This window comes from Ranitomeya variabilis, chromosome 5 (assembly GCF_051348905.1).
Source record: "Ranitomeya variabilis isolate aRanVar5 chromosome 5, aRanVar5.hap1, whole genome shotgun sequence".
Classification (NCBI taxonomy): domain Eukaryota; kingdom Metazoa; phylum Chordata; class Amphibia; order Anura; family Dendrobatidae; genus Ranitomeya; species Ranitomeya variabilis.
The window spans coordinates 541,190,481-541,207,750 of NC_135236.1; the positions used below are offsets into that span (position 1 = coordinate 541,190,481).

At 43.7% G+C, this 17,270-nt stretch overlaps 1 protein-coding gene across 2 annotated transcripts in view; it reads right to left on the minus strand.

Moving 5' to 3' along the window:
- Positions 1–17,270, minus strand: part of ARHGAP26 (Rho GTPase activating protein 26) — a 588,303-nt gene that overhangs the window by 54,085 nt on the left and 516,948 nt on the right. For both annotated transcript variants that reach the window (XM_077265841.1, XM_077265842.1), the window contains exon 22: positions 6,940–7,044. In XM_077265841.1, the coding sequence (XP_077121956.1) occupies positions 6,940–7,044 (105 nt within the window). The remainder of the gene's footprint in view (positions 1–6,939; positions 7,045–17,270) is intronic.

A 17,270-nucleotide genomic window follows, 5' to 3' on the forward strand; every position in this document is an offset into this window, starting at 1 on the left:
AATCCTGCCCCCCCACCACATCACCACACACAATCCCACCCCCCACCACATTACCACACACAATACCACCCCCCACCACATTACCACACAGAATCCCGTTCCCCCACATCACCACACACAATCCCGCCCCCACCCCATTACCACACACAATCCCGCCCCCACCCCATTACACCACACAATACCGCCCCCCACCACATCACCACATAATCCCACCCCCAACACATCACCAAACATAATTCCGCCCCCACATCACCACAGATAATCCCGCCCCCCACCCCATTACCACACACAATCCCGCACCCCACCCCATTACCACACACAATCCCGCCCCCCCACCACACACAATCCCGCCCCCCCACCACACACAATCCCGCCCCCCCACCACACACAATCCCGCCCCCCACCACATTATCACACACAATCCCAGCCCCCCACCACATTACCACGCATAATCCTGCCCCCCACCACATTACCACGCATAATCACGCCCCCCACCACATTACCACACACAATCCCGTCCCCCCACCACATTACCACACAATCCCGCCCCCCACCACATTACCACACACAATCCCGCCCCCACATTATCACTCACAATCCTGCCCTCCCACCACATCACCACACATAATCCCGCCCCAACACATCACCACACAAAATCCCGCCCCCACCACATCACCACACATAATCCCGTTCCCACACCCCATTACCACACACAATCCCGTCCCCCCACATTACCACACACAATCCAGCCCCCCCACCATATTACAACACACAATCCCGCCCCCCCACCACATTACCACACACAATCCCGCCCCTCCACCACATTACCACACATAATCACACCCCCACCACATTACCACACATAATCCCGCCCCTCACCACACTACCACACATAATCCTGCCCCCCCACCACATTACCACACATAATCCCACCCTCCACCACATTACCACACATAAAATTACCACACATAATCCCGCCCCCCACCACATCACCACACATAATCCCGCCCCCCACCACATCACCACACATAATCCCGCCCCCCCCCACATCACCACACATAATCCCGCCCCCCACATCACCACACATAATCCCGCCCCCCACCATCTCACCACACATAATCCCGCCCTCCACCACATTACCACATAATCCCACCCCCTCACCACATTACCACACATAATCCTGCCCCCCACCACATTACCACAGATAATCCCACTCCCCTCCACATTACCACAGATAATCCCGCCCCCCACATTACCAAACGAGGCTCCATCCCCACACATTACCACACGAGCCTCCATCCCCACACATTACCATACGAGGCTCCGTCCCCACACATTACCACACGAGGTTCCGTCCTCACACATTACTACACGAGGCTCCTTCCTCACACATTACCATACGAGGCTCCGTCCTCACACATTACCACACGAGGCTCCGTCCCCACACATTACCATACGAGGCTCCGTCCTCACACATTACCACACAAGGCTCCTTCCTCACACATTACCATATGAGGCTCCGTCCTCACATTACTACACGAGGCTCCTTCCTCACACATTACCACACGAGGCTCCGTCCTCACACATTACCACACGAGGCTCCGTCCCCACACATTACCATACGAGGCTCCGTCCCCACACATTACCATACGAGGCTCCGTCCTCACACATTACCACACGAGGCTCCTTCCTCACACATTACCATATGAGGCTCCGGCCTCACACATTACCACACGAGGCTCCGTTCCCACACATTACCACACATTAATTTACCACCTGCGTAAGCGCTATTGAATGTTGTCATTATTTACTTTAGTTCAATCACCAGCAGCATTAATTAGATAGCAATGAGCGTGCCGAGCGTTAGCTGGCTGGAAACATCTAGTTGTAACATAATGCACATGACATGGTAAATTGTCGGATTCAAATTAGCTGCCTAGCAATGGAAACTATATTGTGGAGCAAGATTCGTTAGGGTATGTGTCCACCTTCAGGATGGCCGGCGGTATGGACGGAGCGGCAAACCCGCTCCGCCCTAAGCCCCGCCCCCTTCTGTGACGCGATGATGCCGGATGTGTTCATTGCACACATCCGGCATCATCGCACCCCACACATAGGGCCCTGTGATATACCTTGCAGCGGCGCAGCAAGGTATACGGACATGCTGCGATCTAAAAAGACGCGCAGCATGTCCGGAATCGCAGGGCCGCCGGGTGCGTGTTACCACGCATAGTGGAGACGGGATTTAATAAAATCCCCTCACTATGGACACATCTGGATGCTGCGTGTTTGATGCTGCGGCTCTGCGCAGCGTCAAACACGCAGCGTTTCCTGCACGTGGAAACATAGCCTCCGACTGTTAAACAGAATAAGGACGAGGATAGTGTTCAAATAATGGGGACGATGGAATAGTAAAGATGTCTGGACAGCAAACTGCAGAGACAAGTGGAGGCCTTCTTCATATTTGGGGCAGAATGGAAAAACATGAAGGAACAAAAAAAGTCTTTTCTCAGAAGACACCACCTTGGGAGTCACTGGAGGCGGCAGTCATGTATTTTGATTGTGACCAAGTCTGATCAGTGAGATGTCTCCTGAATGGTCTGCACTGCTCAATTTAATGTTAAAGGGGTATTCTCATCTTCAAGCTCTTATCACAATATGTAGTAGGTGTAAAAATATTAGTAAATACTTCCAATTGTAAATATAGTATAGTTTTTCTGATTCGCTATGTCTCTTTCCTCATGTGCAGGCATTGCAGGACCTTAATTTTTCATAGTTACGACCAATGAAATAGTGACAGTTAGCTAGTTGTTAGTGGTCGTAACCATGGATACCTAAGGTCCTGCAATGCCTGCACATGAGGAAAGAGACAAAATCAGAAAGACTATACTACATTTCTAATTGGAGGTATTTGGTAAAATTATTATTATTATTACACATTTTGGGATAGGATCTTGGAGATGAGAATACCCCTTTAAGTATGTACAATGATCTTTGATGTGAGAGGAAGGAATTAGATCCATATGCATTTGTGCCTCAGTTTCTGGTATGAACCAAGAACCATCCCTGGGAATACCTCTGTAAATACAGCAGAGCAATGGTTATCTAGCTCATGATAACCACATTCATTTTTGCGTTGACATCCTTGTAACTTGTTAGCCAGGAGCTCTAGTTTGGAGGAAATGATATTTTTTAACAGTATCCTCCAGATAAAGATAAATACAACTTTGCAACCATCAACTCAAATACATTTCTGGAGTAGAAGATATATAAATAGGGAAGTGACTAAGCTAGAAAATAGGGAAGAAAAGTAAAAAAAAAACAGAAGTGAAAAATCTGCAATAATGAGCATACAGGGAGATGGGGGACACAAGCACTGATAAGTTCACGGGTGAGTCACAAGAAAGCCATCTTAACCTTGGATTAGTCACTGACCTCAAGGAAGTTAATGTTATGTAACTACACTATATAGATGCTTTTAACATTACTGAAATGGATAGTTAAAAACGAGCCAACATAGGAGCTGCACCTGGTTGGGACTTAATGAAAATATAGCAATGCAGTATTGGGTTAAATATAGCTAATCTGTATCACAAAGCTATTTGTTGCCACCATTAAAAAGTAATGGCATATCAGTAAGATGATCAGTGGATGTTTCTTTCTCAGCAATCAACTGAATTAAGAAGAAAATGGCACAATTTCTCTACTTTCATCCATTCATTGTGAAATCCGCACTTGCTTTGCCGTTCAGTACCCAGGAGGTAGACAAGGGTCTCTGAGCAGAAAAGAACAAATATGCTTCTGCTCCCTTGTCCAGGTCATCCATGAGGGTACAAGAGATGAGTACCTACTAATAAATAAGTGATGACATTAGGCTTGATTAGACATTGTGGGTCACCAAATATCAAGACTTAAAACTGCATGAGGAACTGAAAAATTGAAAGGGATTAAAAATACAAGGCATTAATGGTAAAGCATGTGAATGAGGTATTTAATTAATCATTCACACCCGGTCAGGAAACCATCAATGCAGAGTATAATAAGAGTGATGTCGATTTTAAATCTAAACCATTCATTATTGTGGATTCCAAAATGAAAAGTCTCATATTAAAAGGAACCTGTAATCTATGGAAATTCATGCTGCTCAACCAAAGGCAGCAAGAGTCAGAGTCTGGTTGCGTTGTTGCACCCATGCATGTTTTACTCCAAAATGCTGTGGTGTGTCAGAGAAAACATACTAAGAAAACCCATCTGGGGACGATCATGCAACACTGATGACAAGTCCGAGGCAGGTCCTCAGTGGCTTCTCCCCGCCCTACTACCCGAGACTAACAGGTCTCTCGCTATATACACAAATAGGGATCGGAGCAGGGAGAAGCCAACAAGGACTGGCTTCGGACTAGTCATCAGACATGCAGAGTCTCCGGCCAGGTTTTTAAAGTAGGTTTTCTCTTATTAACAGCGGTGTTTCACAGTAAAACATACACACCTGCAACAACACAACCAGACTGACTCTTTTTGTTCGTGGTTCAGGCAGCATTAATTAGATGACAGGTTCCATTTAAATTACAATTAGTCTAATCTCTGTACAGACCCGTGACAAATCAATGTAGTATACATATATGGTCTTAGTGGTTACTAGGGGTAATTTACGAGAAAAAGCCTCCTTATATACGGTACTTCTTCAGGATATGTTTAGTAGTGATAAAATTATAATGATCATAATTATTTTTCACAAGGATGAGTACGAACTGTACAACTCCATGGGCAAAATAAGAAGTGTCTATGCCCAATTGTCCACATTGGAGAGAATATCTACTAAGGTCACAGCACAAAACCTAAACATACAAAATAAATAATACAAGGAAAAATGTTCCTATTGCTGCTAACCGTTTTCAAATGTCTGTGTTGAGCACTCGTGTGAAGACACAAATTTTTATAAAAAAACGATTCACAAAAACCTCTTATGTGGTCAGCCTAAAATGACAAGAAAATGAACGAAAGTCATGACTCATGAACAGATAAGAATCAGACTGGAACCTTCGATATACATTTACATACAGTCCAAACTTGATAGTTTCTGTAGATTTGTTCATAACTTGAATTTGTATGTAAGTTGGAACAGGTACAGAGCTGGCTATATGGTAAAAACAAGAAAAAAAACAACATTATTTACCTCCTGCCTGCTCCTAGCCATCCGGTATTCTCCTTTTCGCCATTGAGTGTTGTATCTCTGGCCTCTTCACTATAGACCAGGACTTCGGGCCGTGTCCAGGTCTTGTGCGTGACATAAGGTTGGGGTACACATTTTGACGTCACAACATCATGACCTTAAAACATGTGGCCAGATGTCCTGGCCAAAAGTGAGGAGACCTCAGATGGAGCCACAGTGGAAATAAGAACCGTAGAGGTAAGTAACGATGTATTAGTTGTTTTTTTCTTACATGCTACGTGCATTACTATGAGTTATTCGCAAGTCGGATGTTTGTAATGCGGGGACTGACTAATTCATAAAGCAAGCATCTTAAGAGTCGCAGCAGTGACATTTATAAGGCCTCAGCTCTCCACCAGCACGGTCTGACATTAGATGTATTTTGGTTACTGTTACTACGCTCCTGGCACCTCTGAGTGTCTTGTGAGGTGATGTCAGAGCTGTTATATTCTGGCCACTGTAATACCCTTCAAACCCTGCTGAGATTTCAAGGGCATGAACAAGTTATAATACCCACTCATTTGTTTTGGCCTGTAAGTATGGCATAGGACCAGGAATACATTCCGGAGCTTTCTTCAGGCCCCGCTTCCATTTGAAAGTTCACTGTACTGAGCAAGTTTTGTATGGAAAGATAAAAGGAAAATGCAGGTTTTACAGAAATGCTGATGGTGCTCTCCTTTCTAGTCAAAGCTTTGAATAGTTCAATACCGTGTACATGAAGCTAAGGCTAAGTTCCCACGATAAGTAGTTGGTGATTTTTGATGGGGCTGATTATTTGCAGCATTACTGCATCAATTAGCTAACAGGTTTTTTTTTATTGCTTCTTTATTACTTTTTTTTTTTCAATGGTCCCTTTTTGGTATCTAATATTTTAAATAAAACTACTGTTTTGGAAACTTTCTATTTGATGAGTTACCTAACTTCATTGATAGAGTCATGTGCGGACTGCATGCGATTTTACTGTGTTTATGTGGAGAGACACTAAAAAAGCCTATGTAGTTTTGAGTTGCGTAGTTTGTGCATTTTAGTCTGTGGGGAAAATCTACAAATAAAACACATTTACTGCAACAGAAATTGACATGCTGCAAATTCCAAAAAGCACCACAGGTCAGTTTCCACAGCATTAAAAAAAAAAAGAAATGGGCATGAGATTTGCAAGAACTTACAGTTTGCAAGAACTGTATTCTGCTGGTTTTTTTTAAACATGAGAATCAAAAAGCACAAAAAACGGACCAAATACTAATCGTGAGAACTTTTCCTAATGGGTGTGAAGCCTTAGAGTGGTGTCTATCAGGACAGGACAACTGTTCAAACCAAGCACAAGCGCTCAGTACATCATGATGTGGCCAAACATTTTTAAATGCACCTTCCCACCTACTTGTTTTCTCGAGCCACAGGATAGGGACCCATGCTATACAGCATTTTATAAATCCAGATCCGAGGAGCTACTAGTATGAAAACTGCACAAAACGGTGTTAGATTTATCTAATAATAACCCCATAGTAAGATTACAGTCGATTCTTGCACATTCCGGAGAATGCCTCTTCTGGCCCTCCTAAATTTTAATTGAAGCCAGTCGATGTATGCAGGCTTACAGCAGAAGCATTAGTCATTATTGTGTACCAATCACAAAAATGCACTTTCTTATTTTCATACATTAAGTATAAATAAGATAATTTAACCAAAATAAATGTAGCAAAATTTAAGGCAGTATGGCAGTCACTGACCTGACAGGAGAAGAATCATTAGAAGTTGATGATGTTGGCATTGGACTTGATGGGGCGGAGAACATAGGACATGTAAGTGGCGATATTGGACTTGGATTTAGTGAGCTAGAAGGAAACAAGCATAAAATAAAATTAATACATGCAACAAAATAACAAAAACAAGATGCTTATCATGTCGTCGGAATTTATTGAATAGTTCTACCTTCTCAACCATTTTTTTAGTATTGGAATGCATCTAAAATGAAAAAATGAAGCAATTCTGTGAAATAATTATTGGAACAAGATAGAAACTGTGTAGTCTAACCCTGCAGCCATATTGCAATCTATAACCGATTTCTTGCTAACCTACCAAATAAGTTACTTAAATGTTGGTGACAAATGGAAGACAGTATTGATGGTGGAATCAGAATACACAACCTTTGTTTGTAGTCTATTACCATGGAAACCAAGTTATACAAAGATGTAAAAATAGTGGGTGGTATATTTGCAGAGGCAATCATCTAACACCCAGCAGGTATTGTGCTCATGTCCTATTCAAACTAATAGGGCACATGTATGATATCTGCTGGGAATCGGACGGCTGTCCCAGTAACTATCCCACCAGGCAAGCAGAACTGTCTCTCAAAGCCCGATGTGAAATCAGACGAAAGGCAGAAGGGCGCTGCACAAACCTTGAAAGGGTATATGCACAAGGCATTTTTTAAAGAGTACCTATTGAATTTTTCCTGCAAAAGATACATCAGGAAAATACCGGCAGTGGTTTTCCCTGAAGCATCTTCATTGACAACTTACAAGCAGAAGCCAAGAGGAGAATGGTCAGGTCATTTTCTTTTAACCGCTTTACGACTTTGGACACCTCAAATGGTTGAAAGAAGTTCAATAAGACTGAACTTGGCACAGCAAGTAATTTTTATATTTTTATATTGCTATGCAGGTGTTCATTCTTTGTGGCATTTTACTAACACTTTTTCAAGCAGGTTCCAGGCGGAATCTGCATGAAAAACATATTGTCTTCACATACCCTAAGACTATTTGCAAGGGTGTTTAATTTTTTTAAAATTTTAGCAGAATGGTTGAAATGGCCAACATAGCATTAAAGGCAGAGAATCATATAATAATGTATAACGTGGTGTTAATTAATATATAACATACTTGCAAGGCATACTGATACAAATAAAAGATGTTCTAGGAAGAATAAGGCAGCCACGAAAAACCTCAAGTACATATATACATTTTGATGTCACTACCAATATTTTTTCTCTTCCAGACACAACCTGGTATTCCAATTTACTAAACTTTTATTACTCATTTGTTGCACAGTGAGCAATTTTAAGCAGTGATTTATTTGCCAATGCCGGAAAAGGGGAGAAGAAAGACAAACACTGCTTGGTTTCCTTATATAATGGGATTCCAAAGAAAGGAAACATAATTTGTCATGTAATTGAATTAGCCCTGCTAAAATTTTCCAACCTTTAATATGTAACCAGAAAAAATGTTTTAGAGTGAGGTAGAATTTCTGCCACAATCCTTAAATTCACCATGCAAATAGTCTACTTTATGGTGGTCGTCTCAAATTCTAACATCTACAGCATTATGCTAGATGTGACCACATATGCTAGTCTTTTTAATACACACACTAAAGTAGAAAGAGATGAAATACATAGATAAACCATAAAATGATTCAAGTAAAAAACGCAGAACAATTAAACAGTCAATAAAGATGTATTTTAGAAGAATTAATTAAAATCGGTATACTTTTTGAGAAGCATGCATTTTTCCAGAACTGTGCTAAGCAGAGACGTTCAGTATCTAAATGGTTAACGCTTAATGGCTTATGAATGACAACATCAATCTAAGCCCCATACTATGTCCTCGGTTGCCCTCTTACGAGAGACAAAAGTTGAGTTATACGGGCCATTCAAGGGTCGAACCACAAAAGACGGCCGGGATTTTAATGTATTGCATTTTCTGAAAACATTGAAAGGATATTGAAGAAAGCATCAATGCAAAACTATAATGGGATTTCTGCCAATGTAGATAGAAGGCCAATTACTCATGCTCCGTACCTAAACACAATTGGTCTATATCTGTCATACATAAATGATCACCGAGTAGCAGCAAACCCGGTTGGGACGCCGAATGCTAAAAAAACTACTTTTACTGCAGACAGTATGCATAATAAGTAAATGGCAGATTTCCAGCTTACACACGCCTGCTCATTAGCTGTGCAACTATTCCAAGCCCACTTCTAATCTCTTTAGTTTGTAAAGCATTAGAAGCTCCAGATACTTATTTAGTCACTGTAATTCTCTTTGAGCATGTGCCATTTTACGGAATATTCTTCAATTATAAAATAAATAGCTGAACGGATACGTAACGTAATTTTGGGGTTTGTTTGCTACAAATGATATATGACATTATAATGAAAAATTCATAATAGACAACTCGTTCAAAACCCCTAGGTTACTGCGCAATCCACTTACAGGACGAGATATAAATGCACAACACGATTATCGGGAACGAGCATTTCCTGATAATGGTTGTATACATACTCTGTCACCTGACAAATGAGAAAAAATGGTAATTAGTTCTTACCGGTAATTGTATTTCCAGGAATCCACCTGACAGCACCATTGGAGGACGTCCTTCTTATCCGCAGTGGGACAGGAACCACAAGTTAAAAGGACCCTCCCCACTCCACCCACCAGTGATTTTCTAAGTACCACATCTGGATGGATGCAAAAAAGAGAGTTTATTTACAATTACACACCAATGTTACATCACATTAGTCAGTAGTAAAAGTTTGCAGTGGGAGGGAACTAGTAGTGCTGTCAGGTGGATTCCTGGAAATACAATTACCGGTAAGAACTAATTACCGTTTTCCAGTCCACCACCTGAGGGGCACCATTGGAGAAATACCAAAGGATGTTAACTAGGGTGGGACTACTGCATGTAAGACTTTCCTACCAAAGGCTAATTGGTCTGATACGACATCTAATGTGTCTAGCAAAGGTAGAAAGACTAGTCCAAGTCGCCGCCCTACAGATTTGCTCAGCTGAGGCTCCCCCCTTCTCTGCCCATGATGTAGAAATGGCTCGTGTTGAGTGGGCCCTAAGAGTGTCCGGGGGATCTTTCCCTTGGTTTGTATATGCTAGGCTAATCATGTTTTTAATCCACCTAGCAATGGTTGATTTTGCTGCCTTGCAACTCCTATTTGGACCACCGTATTGTATAAATAAGTTAGTGTCCCGTCTCCAGCTTTCTGTCGCCCCCAGGTATTTTAGAACAGTCTCCCTAACGTCAAGGTTATGGTAGACCCCTTCTTCTGCGTTTTTAGGGTGTTGGCAGAAAGAAGGAAGGATTATCTCCTGATTTATATTGGTAGATGATACTACTTTGGGGAGGAAAGCTGGGTTATGTTTGAAGACTATTCTGTCGTCAAAGATTTGAAGATATGGGTTCTGGATAGAAAGAGCCTGCATCTCCCCTAGCCTTTTAGCCGATGTGATGGCAATTAGGAAGGCGGTTTTAAAGGAGAGACTGGCTAGGTCCATATCTTCTGACAGTAAGTAAGGGGTTTTACACAAAGTGTTAAGGACCAGGTTTAGGTCCCAAGGAGGAGTTGATTTCCTCACAAGTGGCCTCATTCTCTGTGTGGCCCTGGAAAATCTCGCTATCCAGGGATGAGAGGCTAGTGATGTATCAAAAAATACACTAAGTGCTGCAATCTGTACTTTTAGAGTACTAGGCCGAAGGCCCTTGTCAAATCCGAGTTGCAGGAAATCTAGGATTTTAGGGATATCTGGTTTTGAAGTATCCACATGACCTTTTCCCAGAAAGGAACAATACCGCTTCCAGACCTTGTTGTAAAACGCCGAAGTCACCGGCTTTCTGCTTGCCTGGAGTGTGGTAATGATTTCCTCTGACAGGCCTCTGGATCTTAGGGTTTGCCGTTCAGGATCCAAGCAGATAGGTGCAGAGAGTCTGGATTCTTGTGGAACACCGGACCCTGAAGTAGAAGGTCCTGCCTGTTCGGTAGAAACACTGGTTCTTCTGTTGACATCCTGGACAGTAGAGAAAACCAGCTTCTTTTCGGCCAAAAAGGAACCACCAGGATTACGGTTGCTCTCTCGTCTCGTATCTTCCTGAGTGTCTTCGGTATCAGAGGAAGAGGTGGAAATGCGTACAGGAGACCTTCTCCCCAATACTGAGACAAGGCATCTACTCCTGTGGCTCCATCTAGAGGATTCAGAGAAAAAAATGCTCTGCTCTTTGCGTTTGACCTGGTGGCAAAGAGGTCCACCTGAGGTGTGCCCCATTTCTGGCATAGACCGCTGAATACTTCCGGGTTCAGTTCCCACTCTCCGGGATGTACCGACTTTCGGCTCAAGAAATCTGCTAGCTGATTCTTGGCACCTTCCAGGTGAACTGCCGAGATGGATTTGACAGATCTTTCTGCCCACCTGAAAATCTGGTCTGCTAAGTGTTGCAGTGGTGGATGTCTCGGACCTCCCTGGTGTCTCAGAAATGCCACTGCTGTGACATTGTCGGACAGTATTCTCACGTGTCTGTCCCGGACCAATGACTGGGCCTGGCCCAACACTTTCCAAATCGCATACAGCTCTCTGAAATTCAATGATCTTGCCGCAATCTGAGGAGTCCATTCTCCCTGGTAGTATGTTCTTCCTATATGACCGCCCCATCCGTATTGACTGGCGTCTGTGGTAACCGTAACACAGGGATCGAGTACCCATGGTACTCCCTCTCTCAGGTTCCTCGGTGTGGTCCACCAGGTTAGGGATCTCTTCACCGACGGAGACACAAGCATCTTCCTGTCTAGGGAACTCTGTTTCCTGTTCCAGGATCCTAGGACTTCTCTTTGCAACTCCCGCGAGTGGAATTGGCTCCATTTCACACAGGGTATGCATGCTGTCATGAAGCCGAGTATTCTCATTGCCTCTCTTATGGAGGGGGTACTTCTTCTGAATTGATGGATGTGCCTGATCAAGGCCTCTTGTCTGTCTTCTGGTAAAAAAGATGTTATTAGATCGGAATCCAAGATCACCCCCAAAAATTTTATTCTGGAATTTGGGACCAGGCAGGACTTTTTCCAGTTCACAATCCACCCCAGCTCCTGTAGGATGGAAAGGGTGAAAGTGCAGTCTATCTTGAGGAGTTTCTGTGATTTCGCCATTATCAGGAAGTCGTCCAGGTATGGGACTATGGTCACATTCTGATTCCTCAGATAGGCCACCACTTCCGACATCAGCTTGGTAAAGATCCTGGGCGCTGAAGCAAGCCCGAAGGGGAGACATCTGAACTGAAAGTGATGTACAATCCCCCCGTTCATTATGGCAAACCTCAGGAATTTTTGGTAGGAGATGTGTATCGGGACATGATAGTATGCGTTGCTTAGGTCTAGGGTACACATTACCATGTCTTTGTCTATTAGAGGCGTCGTGGATCTTATAGATTCCATCCGGAATCTTTTGTACCGGACCCATTTGTTCAATGGTTTTAAATTTATAATCGTCCGGGAGTCCCCGGACGGTTTCTTTATTGAAAATAAATGGGAATAATGGCCTTCGCCTCTTTCTGAGATGGGAACTGGCACAATCGCTTCTAATTCCAACAGCTCCTGGATGTTTGCCCACATGGAGGAGTCGGAGAGCGGGCAAGGTCGGGTTATTACAAATCTTTCTGGGGGACTGCTGGAGAATTCTAATTTGTATCCCTGTGCAATTACCTGTAGAATCCAAGGATTCTGGGACACCTTCTGCCAACCCCATAGAAATTTCTGTAATCGACCTCCCACCTTTATGTCATTTATTTGACTTTGGTGTACCTGCACTAGGGAAAATGGAGTCTCTACCTTTTCCACCCTTGGGATAAGACCACCTCCCAGTCTTCCCTTTCCCCTTGTAGTCTGTCCTCTGACCAGGTCGGGACCTACGAAAGGGCTGATATTTTTTGGTATTCTCCTCAGGGAAACCCTTCTTTTTATCTGAGGCCTTTTCTAGAATATCGTCTAGAATTGGCCCAAATACTTTATTTCCTGAGAATGGGATTCCACACAATTTATTTTTCGACTGGAGATCCCCCGACCAGGTCTTTAGCCATATGGCTCTTCTGGCCGCGTTAGACAGGGATTCGCTTCTAGCCGCAAACCGTACAGATTCGGCAGAAGCGTCTGCCATAAAGCCTGTTGCGAGTTTGAGCAATGGCAATGATTTAAGGATAACGTCTCTGGAAGTCTTGGCTTTGAGGTGATCCTCTAAATCGTCAATCCATAAGTGCATTGACCGGGCTACGGAGGTTGCCGCTATATTGGCCCGTATTATTGCCGCGGAGGACTCCCAAGTTCTCCTTAGCAAACCGTCTGCTTTACGATCCATAGGATCTTTTAACGCGGAAGAGTCCTCAAATGGAATTGAGGTCTTCTTCGCCACCTTTGCTAGTGGGACATCGATCTTGGGAACTTCATCCCACACTTTAATGTCCTCAGGGTTGTAGGGCAGACGAAGTCTAAAGTCCCTGGGAATCACTAGCTTCTTCTCCGCTTCCTGACACTCTTCCAGGATCATGGAACGGATGTGGTTGTTGACGGGGAAGACTTTTGTCACCTGGGCATGTAATCCGCCAAACATCTCGTCCTGGATCGAGGTTTCCTCTGGTGTATCTTGTAGCTGCATGGTGTTACGTACAGCATAAATAAGTTCCTCTGTGTCTGCTGCGGAGAAGAGATATCTCTTCCCCTTGCCCACAGATCCGTCTCTTTCTTCCTGGTCAGAACCCTCCGAAACCTCACCCTCGGAGGAGGGGCTAGACTCCCTTGGCCTTTTCCGTGAAGTCTGCGGTTCTGACTGAGCCTGGGAAAGATTCAAGTTTGAGATAGAAGCCTGAACCTCCTGTCGAATCATGGTCCTCATGTTGGATAGTAGTGCCGTCTGCTCATCACCCACAATTTTGGATGTGCACGATCTGCACAATGGTTTCCGCCAATTTTCTGGAAACTTAGTGGCACAAATCGGGCATTTATTCTTCCCCGACTTTTTCCTTTCCGTTGTGGGGATGGGAGGCTCAGCCTAGGGTAAATAGAGATACGGGTCTGTAAGTAGAGGAGCAGGGGGGAGGGGTGGGCTTTGTGGTATGGCTTTTACATAACCTACTCACGTGCCCCTGAAGCTGGTCAGTCCCCTCAGGTCTGGTAGTGTCCTCCATGAGGATAATAACACAATATAGCCGTGTACACCCTTTTCAGGATAGCCGGCGGGATAACGACCCCCATACTATGTTTATATAGGTTTTTACCTGGTTGATCCTGCCTCCTTACCGCGCCCCGCGCGGTCGACCGTGCTGAAAGGGGCCTTCCTGAAGGCCGGCGCCGCTGCTGGCGTCCCCCGGTCCCATGCTCGCCGCGAGCGGAAGTGACGCGGCCGTCGACCGGAAGTGACGCAGCCGCGTGTCCTGGAGCCGGCAGCGGCCGCCGCACAGAGAACCCTCGCCGAAAATGGCCGCGGCCGCATGCAGGAAAGGCCGCCGCTCCAGCAGACAGCGCCCGGACCGAGAGCCCCACCCTGGAGAAACGGACCTTGGTCCCAAGAGCAGCGCTACACTGGGGAGGCTGAGGGACCCCCCATCGCAGGTATCAGCCGCAGATATCTTGCGACGGGGAAGGGAAAGGCTGGGCCCCCCGATCCCCACCATCTGCACAGCACCGTCGGTGTCTAAAAGTGCACCAACTGCCTCTAAGTTACATACATTACTTTGGTCTGTAAAGCCAGTGTTTGGAGATTTAGTTTTCATCACGGCAGCTGAATGATTTACAGCTATTAGCCAGCATAAGTACATGTGGGGTTGCCTGGTTGCTAGATAATCCCCACATGTAATCAAGCTGGCTAATAGCTGTAAATCATGCTGCTGAGGCGATGAAAACTTAATCTCCGAGCAGTCAAATACTCGGGAGACCACCCGAGTGTGGGAAAACCCGAGCAATGAGTACACTTGCTCATCACTAATCAGCAGGCTTTTTATATGTAATCTGAGGACATCATGATGTAGGGGTTAAAAACACAGATTTCAGGGATCTAAGCAGTGTGCTGTTTGCTTACAGTGATGGTTTGATCACTAGGACATTATCATTGGTGTGACTAGCTGGTGCATGAGCACTCGTCCGGCCACGACCCATTCTGTGATAAGCAGCTCACTGTCAATAGACAATGTGAGGCTGCATGCCCATGATGAGTTTTTTTTACGCTGCATATTTTTTTTTTTTTTTAAAAGCAAGCAACCTATTTTACTTAATGGGTGCAGAAAATCTGCAACATCAAAAACGCATCATGGAAATGTAGCCTAATACATATCCTGGTGTGGGCGGGGTTCGCTTTCTCAGCTCTGCTTCATGCTAAATTTCAGAACAATGATTGCGTCGTCACTGAGCTCAGCAGTTTGCAGCCATCACATGACAAAATTAATGTCATAGAATCAGCAGGGGACTCGGGGCTTAATGGTGCCGATACAGGAGATAAGTATAGATGGACTACCCCTTTAACTGTGGATTTACACATTATGATTATGTAATTGATGTGCTTATATCAACTGCTAATAAATTATATTTAGACCTCATGCACATGTGACGTGCGGACAAATGCATTTGGATTGAATATTATTATTATTCCACATGTCAAATGTGCTTAAGCTCCAAATACCTTTTCACCTGACCCAAATGGAGGTTCAGTAACAGAATGATCCTCATTATGTTCCATAATCACACATTAGTCTAGATATCTTTTACTGGCCCATTCAACATATTTGAATGGTTGTGTACCATAGTGTGCTGCTGGGATGGTACGGCCATGAATTCTGGAGTTTGGCATCCCATCTAGTGCCAAGCAGATATCAAATTGTGATGAGTGCCTGCAGTCAGTGTGCATAGTAGCATGGGCACCTGAGCTGTGTGTCTACGTGCCGGTGCTGATCGTGTGCACTCTGTGCTCTACAACTCCTGCAGCGCCGCCGCGGCATATTAGATGGCTGACAGCCATCTAATATGTGATGTTTGTTTTCCTCACTTCTACTACTGATTTAGGAAAAAAAATTTAAACAATGATTACTTTTTTAACCCCTTACCATCCTGTAACGTAAATGTACGTCACACGTTATGTACCAGTGTATGGATCTGCTCCACATCTGTCAGATGTTGACTGCTTTAAAGAGTCAGCATCCACCTCTAACAGCAGCGACGCTAGCTTTCTCCAGTTACTAGTGTATAACGTTTTATTCTGCGATCGGCGTGGCACACCCTTTGGTATCCCATCTTGCAGATGGTATGGCACGGCGGCAGGGCTGAAGACCCCATTGGCTGAGATAATGTGACTATAAAGCCCAGGAAGAAGCTGGGCTTCCTAGGATAGCACCATTTACAACAGAGTGCAATGCTTTCGTATTCACTATACAGAATATTTATTTGATATCACTGTGAAAGGTCGATCTATTAAAATATCAATGCCATAAAGCAAAATAAATAAAAAGACCGAAAGCAATAAAAAGTGATCGAAATAATGCTTTACTTTAAAAGGGTACTAATAAAAATGTCAGCTATTTTTGTGAAAAAAAAAGAGGGAGTCTTTCAGCCGAATAATGAAAATGTGATGGGTCGCATAATATAGCAACACAAACCAAATTTATTTTTTAAATACAGTAAATTCCAGATTTTATTTGAACCACTTAAATTATTGTTTTTTCTTTGAAGTTCAGTATAATCAATTATACTGAGACATGTTGCCAGGTAATTTTTATTGCAAAATGAACTCAGTAAATACAAAACTCAAAACCAATGACATTTCACAGCACATTTTCTCACCCGTTTTCCACTAGATTATATGGTGAAATAAACAATGTCATTCGTGACTACAATTCATCCTGCAAAGAATAAACCTTAATATAGATGTCAAATGGAAAAATAAAAACCTGACAGTTCTTGGATAACTGTGAGAAAAGAACGAACATGCAAAGACAGAAAATCTGTCATGAAAGGCTTGAACATGAATTGGGAGAAATCAATAATATAAAGATATTCATTATCCTCAATCAAAGTGATCCCTACAATAAATATTAAATTATATTATGTACATCTGGCCAATATTACAAAAAGCTCTACAAATTAAATGCTAACAGACGTGTATCTCAATAAGGGGCCCTAATAACGTAACACCTAATACAGATGAATGGTCTGCACCCTCCACAAAACAATGTTACGAGAAGCGGCGCCGATACAGGAGGTAACTACTTTTTTCTTTATTTATTCAGCACATTTTTGGCATTCAAAAACG